Genomic DNA, 16,147 nt, shown 5'->3' on the forward strand with positions numbered 1-16,147 from the left:
CAGGGACCTCCCTGCACTTACTGTTATACCTGGGCGCCGCTCCGTTCTCCCGTTATTGCCTCCGATCTCATAGTTAGGCTCCACCCAGGGGAACCTGCCGGCTTATTCTCCCATGCTGTAGCGCTGGCCAATCGCAGCGCTAAGCTCATAGCCTGAGAGAAAAAAAAGCCTCTCAGGCTATGAGCCGAGCGCTGTGATTGGCCAGCGCTGCAGCATGGGAGAAGGAGGTGCCGGCAGGTTCCCCTGGGTGGAGCCTAACTATGAGGATACCGGAGGCAATAACGGGAGAACGGAGAGGCGTCCAGGTATAACAGTAAGTGCAGGGGGGTCCCTGGGCGCCGCTCTACATGCCTGTATAGTTAATTTAGAAGTTTTATTCTGGTGAAAGGTCCTCTTTAACATACAAAACGTACATGGTACAATGCAAATTTTTACCAAAGCTTTTTGTAGAATAAAATGTTCTTTCTTAGAAAGATTTGTAAGAGTCTACATATTACTAATTCAGAACAGTGCCAGTATGCTAAGGTACATCAAAATCTTGACTTTTTATTTTAATATAAAAATGCAGCTCTGGAAACCCACCATACATATATGTCCCTAACATAATGCTTTAGGTCTTAAAAATAAAGTACTAATTCTATATACATCACATGTACCATACAAAATGTATCCAAAGGTTCTATTGCTACCAAGCTTCTAAATTATAACAGGTTACCAAACCCATTTCCTTAGGGAAAAAAAAAAAATATTAAAAAAAGAAAAACAAAAAGGAAACACAGAAAAGCAATCTCATATTCCGTAACAGATTTTGATGCATATTTCTTCTAAAGCATGTTGACAGTTATGTGCCTGAAATAAAATATGTTAATAGAATTTGACAAAATTAAATTTTCATTTTAAAGCAAATTAATTTTTTTTTAAACAAACAACCCAGGCACACATAATTAAACGTATATATATATTTTTGTATATAAAAAAAATAAAATCTATGGGAGAAAGGTAGTGGGAATTGAAAGAGGACAATGTGCTGAGAACCCTTTTCTCCAAAAAGATTAAAAATATATAAAAAAAAATGAAACCTTTTAAAATAATTAAGGAAACAAAAACAATGATGTTGCACAAGGGTACAACAAGGAGGTATCATCTTTGAAAGGGAACACAAATTTTTTGCCAAATTAGAAGTCTATTGGCAAAAATATAACACAACGCTGGATAAATGTTTCTTAAATAATATATTATGGCATGTTAACGTGGCAGGGGAAGAAACAAGTATGCACAACTGCAAGGATCTAGACACCAGCCTTAACAGCCAGTGGATTTTTCCAATGCCCGGTTGAAATCAAAATATCCAAACATAATAGCACATTGTTCTCTTTGCCATGGTAAATACATCATTTAAAATACTTATATAGTTACAGTAGTCAATAGAAGAGTGGACACGCTAGGTAGCAGTATATTAAATATATTTTAAACATAGCAATTTTCAAACCTAGCGTATTAAAATAAAAAATAAACCTTTTGTAAAGTGGTGCAAAGGCTCAACTGTTAAAAAATAATAATAAACCTCTAAATTTTGATTCAAACAAACAAAAAATGCATTGACAGGTTTTGGCCTGTTGGGAATTTATGAACCATCTCAGTCAGAATAAGTTAAGCGTTTCCCAATATACATTTATGTACACATTATGAACACTATAAACATAATAACTTTTAACAACTTTAGTGGAAGCTCCTCCAAACTACAATGAGATAAAATCATCCAAATGGTAGCAATAGGTTCATGCTCCTTTACAAAAAAAAACAAACAAAAAAAACACACATCTTCACCCATTTGAAGATTAGGAATTGTGTCTTCAATACATTCTTTCAGAGGAAGAGGTTAGAAATAAAGCTTAAGAGTACATGAGGCGTGTTGTGTCTTCATAGCACCTTCCTTAGTCAATATCACTGAAGTCACTAACGGACTCCCCTTGAACCCTGCTTAAATGGTTCAAGGCTCGATCATAAGCTACGCGTACAGCCTTCCGAATGCTTGAGTTGCGTCCTTCCATCATTTTCAACTTGTCAATAGTTTCATCTATGCCAAGAGGAACCATTTTGGACTTTGGTAGCCACTGCCTAGAACATATAAAAAAATAAAATAAAATAAAATAAAACAATGTCAACTAAAATGTATGCAAATATTCAACGAGGCAATTTTGACTTCGTTTTGATAAATGAGGCCCACTGTATTCCTTTTTGATGCTCTTTTATTATGGGATCTCACAGTCTTAGGGCTCTTTCACACTTGCGTTCTTTTCTTCCGGCATAGAGTTCCATCGTCGGGGCTCTATGCCGGAAAAATCCTGATCAGGATTATCCCCATGCATTATTATTATCCCCTTTTTGCTCCGGCCAAAAGTCCTGAACACTTGCCGCAAGGCCGGATGCTGAATTAATGCCCATTGAATCCGACGTTTAGCTTTTTCTGAATGGTTACCATGTCTGCCAGGATGCTAAAGTCCTGGCAGCCATGGTAAAGTGTAGTGGGAAGCAGTATACTTACCGTCCGTGCGGCTCCCGGGGCGCTTCAGAGTGACGTCAGGGCGCCCACGCGCATGGATGACGTGATCGCATGGGGCGCTCTGACGTTATTCTGGAGCGCCCCGGGAGCCGCACGGGCGGTAAGTATACTGCTCCCCACTACTACTATGGCAACCAGGACTTTAATAGCGATCCGGACAACGCAAGTGTGAAAGAGCCCTTAGGCTATGTTCACATCTACATGTGTTAGGAGCCTTATAGATTTATAAAATGTGAAAAAAATAAAATAAAAGCCATGGTATTTTTGTCCAGTAAAATGACAGGCTCCCTGATAGAAGCTTGTCAAAGTCCTTTATGTGGATACAAACAATGGGATCAGAGTACATCAAGCCCTACACTTTTCTCCACCTGACGCAACGTTTTGGAGGACTCTACACCTCCTCAACGGCTCCAGTGAAACCTCTTAAACTTTGTGTCAAGCGGAGGAGAGTGTAGAAATACGGGAGTTCCACTGTCTGGACCCACGTGAAGGATTGTATGTATCAAATAAAAGAAAACAAAAAGAATATGTAGTTCCAGATTGATATAGAGCAATAATTTCCTCAGGTTTCCCCTGTTGTACAAAGGAATTACAGTTAAAAGGGAACCTGTCATCAACGTTATGCTGTCCATACTAACGGCAGAATAAAGTAGAGACAGGCCAGTTGATTTCAGCAGTCTGTCATTTATAAGTTAAAAGTAAGTGGTTGCCGAGAACCAACATCATCATTGCAGACAAGGCCTGGAAAAGAGGCACGGCCACCTGAGAAGAGTCATGGTCATTCATAAATTCCAGCCCTCCATACCCACCTACTGATGACTGACAGGCTCCTACCTACCGTGTTTTTCGCCCCATAAGATGCACTTTTTCTCCCCGAATGCTGACAGTTTTACATGGCTGGCTGCAATGTATACGAGAGCGGGGGGAGTGACTGGGAGGAGGAGCTGTGGGCCGGCAATAGCGGCGGGGCGGTGCAGTCAGTGTACTAAAGCCCCGCCCCTCCGGTATACCAATATAAAATGTCTTATTCAATTAATAGTTATTAAACATGCCCCCTCACTCCTATTAGTACCTTACATCCTAACCGCTTCAGTACAATGCAGGCCGGGCGGGCGGCAACGTAACTCCCTGATGTCACGTGCCTGCGCCGCCAACTTTATGAATGAAGCAGGCGGCGCAGGCAAGTGACATCAGTGAGTGACGCGCCGCCCGTCCGGCCTGCGTTGTACTGAAGCGGTTAGGATGTACAGTACTATTAGGAGTTGGGGGCAATGTGTACTAACTTTTAATTGAATAAGACATTATATTTGTATACTGGAGCGGCAGGAGGATCTGTGGATGGCACAGTTATGGGCTGGGGGAGGGGGGTCTGTGGATGGCACTGTTATGGGCTGGGGGGGTCCTGTGGATGGCACATATATAACAGTGTCCGTCACAGATCCCCAGTAATAGTGCCATCCACAGACCACCATTAGTTCCAAAACCACACCTTTTGGTAAAAAACATTTTTTCTTATTTTCCTCCCCAAAAATCTAGGTGCGTCTTATGGGCCGGTGTGTCTTATAGGGCGAAATACGGTAGTTTTCTCCCTTTCTCTCTAGGACAGAACTGCCAATCATAAACGGATGGGTGAGAGAGCAGGAGCTTATGAATAACCAGGACTCTTCTCAGGCAGATTTGACTCTTTTCCAGGCCTGGGCTGCAATGATGATGCTGGTTCTCAGCAACCACTTAGTTTTAAGCTCATGAGCGACACTCCGCTGAGATCAGCATTTCTGTCACTATTTTATGCTGCCCTCTGTGAGGTCAGCATAACGTTGATGACAGGTTCCTTATAAGTAAAAGTCCTCGAGAGGACAGACCGACAGACATGCTGCTGCTGCTCCATTCAACTGTATGAGGCCGCTGGTGCTCTGAAACAGCATTCAATTAAGGGATCAACAAAACTAACAATAACTGAGCAAACAACCGTCAAACCGCATTCATTCGTATAAATCAAAAGATAATACTGCAAAAGGAATGAGATACCTCACAGCTCTTGCCCATAGTCCTGACTCTTTACAATCCAACAGGTGTCCTCTTTGTAAAGAGTTGCTATCAGGATGATCACCTACACAAGAAGTCATGCCTTGCGGCAGGTCCCAGAATCACCACAGTTCTATCACACTTACCAGCTCCTTTTAGTGTCAAAAAACAGAACCAAAAAAAGCTTTTCTTCGGCCCTTGTTTGCATCTGTTCTCCAGTTTTTAACACATCCATAGGAGGAACTGGTATAGCAACACCATTGTGGTGACAACCGACACGTGGCATCTTCGGGTCTATTATCTGAAAGCAGAATACATGTATCAGATTCTATACAGATATTCTGTTAGGAATAAAATACACTGCTACAACCAGAAGGTGCATGTCACTGGTGACTGTGGCAGCTTGTGTACAGGACCCATCATGGCAAGCATTTTACATGCCATCTGAGATAGCAAAAAGAAAATGTAGCCGCTCTTACCAATGCTGGATAAGAAGGATAGCCACTGCACTTGGCCCACACAACTTTTAAAGGTTCAAGAAAGGCAGCAGACGCACTTGCAGATACCCACATATTTGTCTGTCCAACTTCTTTAAAAAATAAAATAAAAATAAAGAAATTAGGTTTTAGCATGTGCAAAAATGCTGAAAAATAACCATCACATTAGGCAAGCAGAAGATTTCACGCTGTAGTGTTTCTGGCCCATTTAAAAGGGATGTCCAGGAATAGGCTATCAATATCTGATCAACAGGGTTCGGACAACCTTCAGCCCTGTCCCCCCGTACACAGTGGATGGACGCTGTGTAGTCCTGATGCCAGAGCCAACAGGGGTGTGGGTTGTTGGAATCCACCATGGATGGTAAAATCCTGGACAATTCTTTTAAATGACTGATCGTGCATTTCTGAGCCACTAGGAGGCTCTTTTTGGAGGGCTCTACAAACAGTGACTGCACAGAAGCCAAAAGGGAAAACCACTTCCCCAGCAACAGATGCAGGAGCGCTGGGACAACTGTCAAACGGAGCTGCTAACCAGCTCTGTAACTGGGGCTGCTGGGACAGTTCTAGTCATAGCAGAAAAATGTGAACAAACAAATCACAAATGTCTTTCTGAATCACAAAAAAAAACAAGAATAAATTAAAAATAATAAAAAGAAGTCCCACCACTGCTTCTAAAGCTGTAGTTCAAGCACAACTCCACTTAAAAGGGGTTGCCTGGGTTCAGAGCTGAACCCGGACATATCCACATTTTCACCCAGGTAGGCACTCTGAAATAAGTTTTTCATGTTCTCCTTTGCATCGCACAGCGCAAAGGCTGTTATAGTTTATATTTTTACACTGCTAGGTGGAGCCTTCCACCTAGCAGCATCCCCGGTGGAGTCACTGGCACTGATGGGCGGGCTGCTCTAGCTGTGGATTGGTGGTGGTGTCCAAACAATTTTCAAAAATCTCCTTAGTCTTTTCCATGCTACTCTTATACAAACGTGTTGTGAAGATCAGACGTTGAAATAAAACCGGTCAGTCGCCCACTCACACTTTACTGTCATCCCATTGATGGAAAACACCTGACAATTATCTGCTAATCCTAAAAGTTCACATACTTTTCCCACTCATACTTGTAATATTGCTTCATTTTCATTAGTACAAGTCTAATATTGTTGACTTTTTATTTGGTTCTTTACCTGTAGGATGTGTGTGACAATCGGATGTACTTTTAAGCTCAAATTTATGCAGAAATAAATAGAAAATTCTGTAGGGCCCCCAACCTTGTAAGACCACTGTATACATGGAGTAGAAGCACCAGCTGTGCTCAACTCTGCGATCGTGTGATCACGAGGTATTTCGTTCAATACAGCGGCTGGATCTTAGCAGCTCGGATGGTTGCCCAACTGCTAATTATAAAGTGTGACATCTCTTATGGCCGCATGGAGGTGCATTTAACAAATTTAAAGAGTAAAGGATTATATACAGATTTTTTTGTTTCTTTATACACATTACCACTTAAAAAAAAAAAAAAAAAAAAAAAACGGAAAAACATTCTATCAAATGTATTAAAACTAGTCCTGTGCGTAAAAGTGTTGGAGAAATTATTTTAGTCACCCATGAAATAAAATACAAAAAGAAATACATAAGGCTGTTAAACCATGTCCACAAAGGGGCAGATTTACCAATACTGTCATTTTTTACACCGTGTAAAGGTGCACCACATTAGCCAGAGTGATGAATCTGGTACACTTTTACACCGTCTAGTCACAGTTCCGATGAGAAAACCTATACAACCTATTAATCCCTACACTAAGGCTCCACCATTTTGGCACACTGTTTGGTGCACACTCGAAACTGATGACCCCATGTGGAGTCGTCGAAAAAATGTGTCTAGAAAACCTAGACATGTGGTGCACTTAGCACCCAAACACTGGTCGTTAAGGGGCTATCCAATGGGTACGTTTGTGGGAGAAAAGCAGAGTATCTTAAACGAGGGGAAAGCATACAAGCTCAACACAGATCTGAAGTCAGGACCACAGGATGAGCTACACAGTTTAATAGCAGGAAAAGGAGGAAACTATACAGGAATAAAAACATACCTGCTGCAATTCTGGCCGCCCTTGCGTAATTCCCATTCTCTATGCAAGATATAAGCTCACTTCGATCTTCTATTGTGTGACGGCGTACAAGTGCTGGTTTACCTCTGCCGCACTTCGGCAACGTAAAGGTGCTATAAGAGAACAGAGATTGGTAAAACTGTATAGACAGGTCACATCACAAATACACGGTAATTATTTTGAAGTCAGTTGTGCTGGACTTTTGTATTGAACCAACTGTATAAGTCACCATTGCTTACTTTATGTCCTTTTCCTGCTGTCCTGAGCCGTTTTCAGCCAGCAAGTCCCTGGTTTGTTACATCCTGTATGCAGCCCTTCTCGCTCAGCCACAGCCTCAGGACCACCACTAACACCCAGCTAGTTACACAGACATTCCCTTATCGTTGCCCAAATACATGATATCACAGCAAATAAAAACTTCCTGCTCTATATCCTGCTGCTTGCACATTGCACTGCATTTTGTGGTGACAGGTCACGATTAACCCCTTCTACCCGGGCCAGTTTTTGCAAATCTGACATGTGTCACTTTATGTGGTAATAAGGGTACTTTCACACTTGTGGCAGAGGATTCCGTCACCGGAACTGCCTGCCAGATCCACCAATCCTGACGCAAACGGATGGCATTTGTCAGATAGATCTGTCTTCCAAATGCATTGAAACACCGGATCAGTCTTTTCGGTGTCATCTGGAAAAACGGATCCGGTATTTATTAATTTTTTGCATTTGTAAAGGTCTGCGCATGCGCAGACCGGAATACCAGATCCATTTTGCCGGAACACTTAATGCCGGATCCGGCACTAATACATTTCAATGGAAATTAATGCCAGATCCTGCAAGTGTTAAAGGGGTTGTCCGGGTTCAGAGCTGAACCCGGACATACCCTTATTTTCACCCCGGCAGCCCTCCTGAGCCTGGCATCGGAGCATCTCATGCTCCGATGCGCTCCCGTGCCCTGCGCTAGATCGCGCAGGGCACAGGCTCTTGTGTTTTCCATAACACACTGCCGGGCGGTAACTTCCGCCCAGCAGTGTGTTCGGTGACGTCACCGGCTCTGAGGGGCGGGCTTTAGCTCTGCCCTAGCCGTTTTACTGGCTAGGGCAGAGCCAAATCCCGCCCATCAGTGCCGGTGACGTCACCGGGCTGCCTGTCAGCCCCATAGAGAGCCCGGTATGTCACCGGAACTCAGAAAAATGCCTTTGCCCTGCGCGATTTAGCGCAGGGCAAAGGAGAGCATCGGAGCATGAACTGCTCCGATGCTCATGTCAGGGGGGCTGCCGGGGTGAAAATGGAGGGATGTCCAGGTTCAGCTCTTTAAGGATTCTTAGCCGGAGAGAAAACTGCAGCATGATGCTGTATTTTATCCGGCCCAAAAAAACTTAAGGGACTGAACTGATGCATCCAGAACGGAATGCTCTCTATTCAGAATGCATTAGGATAAAACTGATACGTTATTTTGCGGTATTGAGCTCCTGTGACTGAACTAAACACCGGAAAAGAAAAATGCTAGTGTGAAAGTACCCTAATTTTGGAGCACTTTTACTTATCCGAGCCATTCTGAGATTGTTTTCTCGTGACACATTGTATTTCATGACAGTCTCAAATTTAAGTCAATATATTTCACCTTCATTTATGAAAAAAAATACCAAATTTACCCAAAAATTTTGAAAGATTCGCAAATTTCAAAATTTCTATTTCTCTGCTTTTAAACCAGAAAGTGCTACCTCATAACATTTATTACTTAATATTCCCCATATGTCTACTTTATGTTGGCATTATTTTGAAAATATTTTCTTTAGGACGTTAGAAGGCTTAGAAGATTAGAAGCAATCATTAAAATTTTTAAGAACACTTCCAAAACCCACTTTTTAACCCCTTAAGGACCGAGGACGTACCGGTACGCCCTATTTCCCGAGTCCTACGGCTGGGTTCAGACCTGAGCGTTCTGAAACGAGCGCTCTGTATGCGCGATTGTACGGGCGTTTACAATCGCGCATACAGAGACAGGGGTGCACACATTGTCGCGCGTTCCCGAATATCTATGTGTGGGAACGCGCGACAAACGCCCAAAAAAAAGCTCAAGCACTTGTTTGAGCGTCGGGCGTTTTACAGCGCGATCGTACGCGCTGTAAAACGCACAGATGAGAACCATTCCCATAGGGAATCATTGGTTCTTGCCTGTTGTGCGTTTTACAGCGCGTAGGAACGCGCTGTAAAACGCTCAGGTGTGAACCCAGCCTTAAGGACCGAGGACGTACCGGTACGTCCTGACTTAAAATCTGCATTCCGGCGCCGCGGGGGTTAATCGGAACGGGACACCGGCTGAAATCATTCAGCCGGCATCCCGTAACAATGCAGGGGGGGGTCATTTGACCCCCCCGTGTCGGCGATCGCAGCAAACCGCAGGTCAATTCAGACCTGCGGTTTGCTGCGCTTTTTGCAGTTTCTGATCCCCGCGGTCCCTGACCGCGGGGATCAGAAACTTCAGAGTGCCTAAAATCAATATTGCGCACCCCCCCCCTGCACCCCTGCATGATTTGATGGCGGCGGGTGGTGCAGGGGGGGTGTCGCAGGCGGTGGGGGCGTTGCGGGAGGCGGGCGTTGCGGCAGGCGGGATCGCGATCCCCCGCCCGCCTCCCATTGCATAATCGTTGGCGTCTAGTGGGTTATACCAGGGTGCCAGCACATTGCTGGCACCCTGGTATAAACGGCTGACATCGGTGATGCGATGTCAGCCGTTTAACCCTTTCCATGCAGCGGTCCGTACGGACCGCTGTATGGAAAAGGTTAACAGCGCAAGGAGCTCCCTCCCTCTCCGATCGGGGGGCTGCTGTGCCTTTGCAGCCCCCCGATGGGAGAGGGAGAGAGCCCCCAGAAGCCCCGTCCTCACCCTTCCCCGTCTGCGAAGTTGTGACAGACGGGGAAGGTTCCCATGGCAACAGGACGCCTGCTCAGGCGTCCTGCTGTCCATGGTGCTGAACAGATCTGTGCTGAAAGCATAGATCTGTTCAGTGTAAGTAAAATACAGTACAGAACCCTATATAGTTTCTGTACTGTATTTTACAGACATCAGACCCACTGGATCTTCAAGAACCAAGTGGGTCTGGGTCCAATTTTTTTTAAAAAAAGTGAAAAAAGTTAAGATAAAATAAAAAAACATTTATCACTGAATAAAAAAAAAAAAAATACACTACACATATTAGGTATCGCCGCGTCCGTAACGACCTGATCTATAAAACGGTCATGTTACTTTCCCCGCACGGTGAACGCCATAAAAATAAAAAAATAAAAACTGAGAAAATTGAAATTTTGCCCACCTTACTTCCCAAAAAAGGTAATAAAAGTGATCAAAAAAGTCGCATGTACGCCAAAATAGTGCCAATCAAACAGTCATCTCATCCCGCAAAAAATTAGACCCTACTCAAGATAATCGCCCAAAAACTGTAAAAACTATGGCTCTTAGACTATGGAGACACTAAACAATTTTTGGGTTTTAAAAATGAAGTTATTGTATAAAACTTACATAAATAAAAAAAATTGTATACATATTAGGTATCGCCGCGTCCGTGACAACCTGCTCTATAAAATTACCACATGATCTAACCTGTCAGATGAATGTTGTAAATAACAAAAAAAAAAACGTGCCAAAAAAGCTATTTCTTGTTACCTTGCCGCACAAAAAGTGTAATATAGAGCAACCAAAAATCATATGTACCCTAAACTAGTACCAACAATACTGCCACCCTATTCCGTACTTTCTAAAATGGGGTCACTTTTTTGGAGTTTCTACTCTAGGGGTGCATCAGGGGGGCTTCAAATGGGACATGGTGTCAAAAAAACTGTCCAGCAAAATCTGCCTTCCAAAAACCGTATGGCATTCCTTTCCTTCTGCGCCCTGCCGTGTGCCCGTACAGCAGTTTACGACCACATATGGGGTGTTTCTGTAAACTACAGAATCAGGGCCATAAATAATGAGTTTTGTTTGGCTGTTAACCCTTGCTTTGTAACTGGAAAATAAATATTAAAATGGAAAATCTGCCAAAAAAGTGAAATTTTGAAATTGTATCTCTATTTTCCATTAAATCTTGTGCAACACCTAAAGGGTTGACAAAGTTTGTGAAATCAGTTTTGAATACCTTGAGGGGTGTAGTTTCTTAGATGGGGTCACTTTTTTGGAGTTTCTACTCTAGGGGTGCATCAGGGGGGCTTCAAATGGGACATGGTGTCAAAAAAACTGTCCAGCAAAATCTGCCTTCCAAAAACCGTATGGCATTCCTTTCCTTCTGCGCCCTGTCGTGTGCCCGTACAGCAGTTTACGACCACATATGGGGTGTTTCTGTAAACTACAGAATCAGGGCCATAAATAATGAGTTTTGTTTGGCTGTTAACCCTTGCTTTGTAACTGGAAAAAAAATATTAAAATGGAAAATCTGCCAAAAAAGTGAAATTTTGAAATTGTATCTCTATTTTCCATTAAATCTTGTGCAACACCTAAAGGGTTGACAAAGTTTGTAAAATCAGTTTTGAATACCTTGAGGGGTGTAGTTTCTTAGATGGGGTCACTTTTTTGGAGTTTCTACTCTAGGGGTGCATCAGGGGGGGCTTCAAATGGGATATGGTGTAAAAAAAACTGTCCAGCAAAATCTGGCTTCCAAAAACCATATGGCGCACCTTTCACTCTACGCCCCGCTGTGTGGCCGTACAGTAGTTTACGGCCACATATGGGGTGTTTCTGTAAATGGCAGAGTCAGGGCAATAAAGATACAGTATTGTTTGGCTGTTAACCCTTGCTTTGTTAGTGGAAAAAATGGGTTAAAATGGAAAATTAGGCAAAAAAATGAAATTCTCAAATTTCATCCCAATTTGCCAATAACTCTTGTGCAACACCTAAAGGGTTAACGGAGTTTGTAAAATCAGTTTTGAATACCTTGAGGGGTGTAGTTTATAGAATGGGGTCATTTTTGGGCGGTTTCTATTATGTAAGCCTCGCAAAGTGACTTCAGAGCTGTAGTGGTCCCTAAAAATTGGGTTTTTGTAAATTTCTGAAAAATTTCAAGATTTGCTTCTAAACTTCTAAGCCTTGTAACATCCCCAAAAAATAAAATATCATTCCCAAAATAATTCAAACATGAAGTAGACATATGGGGAATGTTAAGTCATCACAATTTTTGGGGGTATTACTATGTATTACAGAAGTAGAGAAACTGAAACTTTGAAATTTGCTAATTTTTCCAAATTTTTGGTAAATTAGGTATTTTATTATGCAAAAAAATTAATTTTTTTGACTTTATTTTACCAGTGTCATGAAGTACAATATGTGACGAAAAAACAATCTCAGAATGGCCTGGATAAGTCAAAGTGTTTTAAAGTTATCAGCACTTAAAGTGACACTGGTCAGATTTGCAAAAAATGGCCTGGTCCTTAAGGTGAAAATGAGCCCGGTCCTTAAGGGGTTAAAGGACCAGTTCAGGTCTGAAGTCACTTTGTGAGGCTTACATAAATGACCCCATTGTAGAAACTACACCCCTCAAGGTATTCAAAATAGATTTTACAAACTTTGTTAAATTCCACAAGAATTAAAAGGAAAATGGAGATGAAATTTTTAAATTTCACTTTTTGGCAGATTTTTCTTGATCGAGTGTTAACAAACAAAACAATATTTATTACCCAGATTCTGGCGTTTACCACCACATGTGGGACGTTTCTATAAACTGCTGTATGAGAGCATGGCAGGGCGCAGAAGAAAAGGAGCGCCGTATGTTTTTTGAAAGGCAGATTTTGCTGGACTGGTTTTTAGATGCCATGTCCCATTTGAGGCCCCCCTGATGCACCCTTACAGTACAAACTCCCAAAAAGTGACCCTATTTTGGAAACTAGGGGATAAGGTGCCAGTTTTATTGGCACTATTTTGGGGTACATATGATTTTTAATTGCTCTATATTACTTTTTTGGGAGGCAGGGTAACCAAAAAATGGCTGTTTTGGCACCATTTTTTTTCTGCCGATCCTCTTGTGCAGGGGCTTGTTTTATGCAGGAAGAGTTGAAGTTTTTATTGGTACCATTTTTGGATACATATGATTTTTTTTTGATCATTAATTCTGACACTATCAGGCAAGGTGACCAAAAGTTTTTTTTTTATAGCATTCACCTGAGGGGTTAGGTCATGTGACATTTTTATAGAGCAGGTTGTTACGGACGTGGCCATACCTAATATGTATACTTTATTTCACTTTAACACAATAGCATATTGGAAACAAAAAAATAATTATGTTTTAGTGTCTCCATGAGAGCTATAGTTTTTTTTTTTTATTGAGCAATTCTTATGTACGGGCTCATTTTTGGCGGGATGAGGTAACTGTTTTATTGGTACCATTTTGTGGGACATGCGCCTTTTTGATCACTTGGTGTTGCACTTTTTGTGATGTAAGATGCTAAAAATGGCTTTTTTGACACAGGGTTTTTATATATTTTTTATGTTTTTAATCGGATAGGGTGGATCATGTGATATAGTTATAGAGCTGGTCGTTACGAACGCGATGTGTTTTTTCCCATTTTTTTTAAATCATAAAATCAGGGGAAGGGGCGTTTTTTTCTTCTTTTTTACTTAAAAAAAAAATATACAAATTTGGTTAAACTTTTTTTCTGTCCCACTCTGGGACTTCAACTTTTGAGGGTCTGATCCCCTCTGCAATGCATTACAATACATCTGTATTGTAATGCATTGCCTGTTCGTGTATTACACAGAGTAATACACTAACCAGTTGTCTAGGAGACCCAGCCTGACGCTGGATCTCCTGGGCACCTGTAGAAGGCAGGTCTCGATGCCATGCAAGGCATCGGGCTGCCTTGTCACCCATCGGGTCCCAGACACGGCAGCGCAGTGACCCGATGGGCTGCCGCATGCACCTTCTATGCAGCGGTCAGTGCTGACTGCAGCATAGAAGTGTTAATCCGCCTGCATCTGCCCCTGCAGTGATCGGGCGCGCACCACTCCGGTGCCAGCCCCATCACCATGACGTAATAGTACGTCAAAATATGGCAAGTCACTTGCCACCATGACGTAATATTACGTCATATGTCGTGAAGGGGTTAAAAGGGTTGTCCGAGTTATATAGAACTTGGCACCTGACAATCCTTGTAAAACAATAAATGAAAGGATACTCGCCTATTTTCTCTGCTGTTTCTTTGAGTGCTGTGCTCCGGTCCTCATGCTGCTTTCACCAATCGCTGGCCTCAGCTGTGCACAGGACGATTCTGCTGAGGCCATTGATTGGCTGCAGAGGTGACCTATGTGTAGCAGTGTGGACCGGAGCATAGCGCAACAAGAAGCAGAGGAGGAAGAAAAAAGGCGATTATACATTAATGTGTTATTTTAGGCCATTTACAGGGTTATCACGAGTTATTTTTTTTTTATAGCTCTGTTCTCTTAAAGGTATTGTGAATGTTAGGCTGATGGGATGCCACACTGCTTGCAAAAATTGTACACCTTTATATCGCAAGCTGTGCAGTTGAGCAACGCGCACATTTGATTTTGCATCAGTGTGTTCTGAAAACACAAGCAGTTTTCTACAAATACATGTGGCCTCATCCACACCATTGTATCCATTTTGTGGTCTGCAAAACGCAGATCCACAAAAACACGAATACCAGCCACATGCTCTGCACACTTTCCCGTTCCACAAGTCCCACACGATTTTAAAAATCCCTATTCTTATCCGCAATACGGACAACAATAGTGTGTTCTACCATCTTTGTGGACCCGCGGACCGGACATACGGAAGTGGACAGCATATGGTGTGCGGTCTGCATCTTTTATAGCCCCATAGAAATGAATAGGACCGCATTTGATCCACAAAAAAAAAAAAAAAAGTGCATTAGATGCAGACAAAAATACAGTCACGTACATGGGCAAAACGTGTAGGTAGCATATATCCCCTCTAACTGCTGTTTAACGCACATTACACACTGACGTGTGAGGCTACTTTCTCACATGACCTCTTTTGGCAGAATGTACTGAGTGCACTCACTTTATGAGCACAAGGGACACTGTCACAGCTTTAGACTCCTGCTAGGAGCACAGATGTAACAAAGAAAAAACCATCCAGTACCTGGAGTTACACAGCATGCTGTTGTTGGAGGAGAGACTAGATTCTGAAGCACACCTTCTCCGTGGTTCCACCTTCCGTACAGGAGCTACTTCATCTTTTTCCTTGTCTCCTCCTTCAAAGCCATTGGGAAGACCTGAAAAATGGACAAACATTCAAAATGGTCACAAGTTCGGCACCATATTCTGAGAGGTCTTTGAGATATAAAGGGGAACCACATATGCATTGCTAAAACCTGAAATAATCTGTAATTAGATAATCCAGCTTCTCTATTCGCTGCATACACAAAACTAGCAAACAATACAAAACTGGGGAAATTCACCGCAGGATGCACTTAGCTACCAAATATCAGTATATGGACGCTTGCAAATTCTATAAGGCACAGTCGTCATCGATGATTATATACTTTGTGTTTACACTGTAATGTCCACTGTAGCGTCCCAGAGATTTGGTGGTTACAACAAGCTTACCCCGATTATTAAACATTAGCATTTACAGATAGCGACTAAAAAAAAAAAAGTATCTTCAGGGAGAGCGCACCCAAAATGTTCACATATAAACTCAGAGGCAGTTACCAATGTGTTCCCTCTGCTTAGCCGTCAACCTCCAATCTTGCAAAACTTAAAAATTCTACATATCGCTGATTTTTGCTGCTAAAATTGCAGGATGATCAGATGCAGATTTAAAAAAATTCATTAAGTCCCCCCCGTCCCCACACACACATGAACTGATGTGAGAAAAGGTAATCATTGCACATGGCTCATTCAGACTATAGGGGCAAAGACATTCCTAAAAGCTGAATTAGGAAAGCAGTGGTTAGTACGACTGTCACAAATTCTTACTGCGCAAGCACATTGT

At 42.4% G+C, this 16,147-nt stretch overlaps 1 protein-coding gene across 2 annotated transcripts in view; it reads right to left on the reverse strand.

Moving 5' to 3' along the window:
* Nucleotides 1-521: 521 nt before the first annotated feature.
* Nucleotides 522-16,147, reverse strand: part of BRD1 (bromodomain containing 1) — a 60,537-nt gene continuing 44,911 nt past the window's right edge. For both annotated transcript variants that reach the window (XM_044280239.1, XM_044280238.1), the window contains 5 exons: nucleotides 15,293-15,425; nucleotides 7,170-7,300; nucleotides 5,068-5,177; nucleotides 4,735-4,889; nucleotides 522-2,118 (listed from right to left, as the gene is read on the reverse strand). In XM_044280239.1, the coding sequence (XP_044136174.1) occupies nucleotides 1,935-2,118; nucleotides 4,735-4,889; nucleotides 5,068-5,177; nucleotides 7,170-7,300; nucleotides 15,293-15,425 (713 nt within the window). In that variant the 3' untranslated portion in view covers nucleotides 522-1,934. The remainder of the gene's footprint in view (nucleotides 2,119-4,734; nucleotides 4,890-5,067; nucleotides 5,178-7,169; nucleotides 7,301-15,292; nucleotides 15,426-16,147) is intronic.

Source organism: Bufo gargarizans, chromosome 2 (genome assembly GCF_014858855.1).
Source record: "Bufo gargarizans isolate SCDJY-AF-19 chromosome 2, ASM1485885v1, whole genome shotgun sequence".
Taxonomy (NCBI): Eukaryota; Metazoa; Chordata; class Amphibia; order Anura; family Bufonidae; genus Bufo; species Bufo gargarizans.